This window comes from Morone saxatilis, unplaced genomic scaffold (genome assembly GCF_004916995.1).
Source record: "Morone saxatilis isolate NCDOM2014 unplaced genomic scaffold, NCSU_SB_2.0 Contig6, whole genome shotgun sequence".
In the NCBI taxonomy this organism is placed as follows: Eukaryota; Metazoa; Chordata; class Actinopteri; family Moronidae; genus Morone; species Morone saxatilis.
In genome coordinates this window covers 12,691,265-12,692,899 of record NW_023340206.1, presented here as the reverse complement: position 1 = coordinate 12,692,899, position 1,635 = coordinate 12,691,265, and the positions used below count along the sequence as shown (strand labels likewise).

At 44.4% G+C, this 1,635-nt stretch overlaps 1 protein-coding gene across 1 annotated transcript in view; it reads left to right on the top strand.

The window, feature by feature from the left end:
* The first annotated feature begins 298 nt into the window (after positions 1-298).
* Positions 299-1,635, top strand: part of LOC118339687 (aryl hydrocarbon receptor-like) — a 14,426-nt gene continuing 13,089 nt past the window's right edge. Inside the window, exons 1-2 of the mRNA XM_035677386.1 lie at positions 299-746; positions 1,209-1,550. Coding sequence (XP_035533279.1) covers positions 706-746; positions 1,209-1,550 — 383 coding nt within the window. The 5' untranslated portion in view covers positions 299-705. The remainder of the gene's footprint in view (positions 747-1,208; positions 1,551-1,635) is intronic.

Below are 1,635 nucleotides of genomic sequence, written 5' to 3'. Positions count from 1 at the left end.
AATATAATATTAGAAAATAAAATATAAAACTGAACTGACCTCTGCCCACTGTAAAGCTGTTATTGTAATCCTGAAAAATAACCCCCATTTTTAGGTGTAACTGTCTTTTTCCTGTAACTGTAATGTAAAATTAAACGTAAAAATAACATTAAATAAATATTAATCACATTTGTTTTATATTTAAAAGCCAAACTTAAAGATTTTATTTATTTTTTGAAAAAAGTCGACCGTTATTTTTTTTTACCTACGTCACCTTTGACCCGATGCGCGCGCCCGACGTCAAATCAGTGCCCGGGAAGCGCGCGCGCTGTCCTGTAGCGGAGGAGCGGAGCTGACGGTTGGACATTTAACTCTCTAACGGTCGTTCTAACGGTCGTTCTAACGGTCGGTTTAACGGTCGTCCCCACGATGTGAAGTTTTAACGGAGGTTTTTATCGCCCCGACGGACCCAGCGGAGCGACATGAACCGGGAGAACCGGGAGAACCGGAGCGAGAAACTGCGATAATCCCGCTGTGATTCTCCCACCGACGGGGGCCGTTAGTGCGGCTGTTTGATCCGCTGCCGCCCGGAGATATGGACCCCGTTTTATCTGCTTTAATGTCGAATAAAAGTGTGAATTACCGACCGGAGTAAGTGCAGTTTGAACCGGAGCCTGTGTATGGAGGACCCGCAGCTCCACTGTCCATAAAGCCACTACTACAACCATGTATGCGGGACGCAAACGGAGAAAACCGGCGCACAAGGGGTGAGTTATAGTTTATTAATGTTAATTAAAGAGCAATAAAGTAGTTCTCATTAAGCACCGACATAAGAGCAGGGCGGGAAGGAAAACAGACATTTATTCTGGGATATTGTTTCATTCTTAAAGCACTTTATCGATGTGTTTAATTAAAGGTCCAGCCAATAGAGAACAGGGCTTTAAATGGACTTTATATTAATTATATAATATTATTAATTAGTATTAAAGGAGTCTTACGTTATTATAAAGACAAAGTTCCTCAATAATGTATAAAATAATGTGAAGTTTCTCATTATAACAACTTACTGACTCTGATATTATTGTGTATGTGAGACAACAAAACAGTTTATATCTCCACTTTTAACAAATAAATAAAATCTAAATGTTTCTTAGTGTGTGTAATGTATTTATAATGCAGTGTGTGCAGGTAACAGTAAGGTTTGTATATCTCTCATTATATCACCACAGAGTCAAACCGACCCCAGCCGAAGGCGCCAAGTCCAACCCGTCCAAACGCCACCGGGACCGCCTGAACTCGGAGCTGGACCGGCTCGCCAGCCTGCTGCCCTTCCCCGAGGACGTCGTCTCCAGCCTGGACAAACTGTCCATCCTGCGGCTCAGCGTCAGCTTCCTGCGCACCAAGAGCTTCTTCTCCGGTAGGAAACCACCGGCTGACTGGGAACATCAGCTGGAACCAGTACAGACTCCCTGTGGGTCCAAAACACTGCACTCAGACTGGAGGATGGGAGGATGGGAGGATGGGGGAGGATGGGAGGATGGGGGAGGATGGGAGGAGGCTCTGATTAAGACGTAGTAAAGGATTGTCTTTGTCGAGGAGTTAGCAGATTACAGACGCAGCAGATGGATTTTGGGTTGTGTGTGTGTGTGTGTGTGT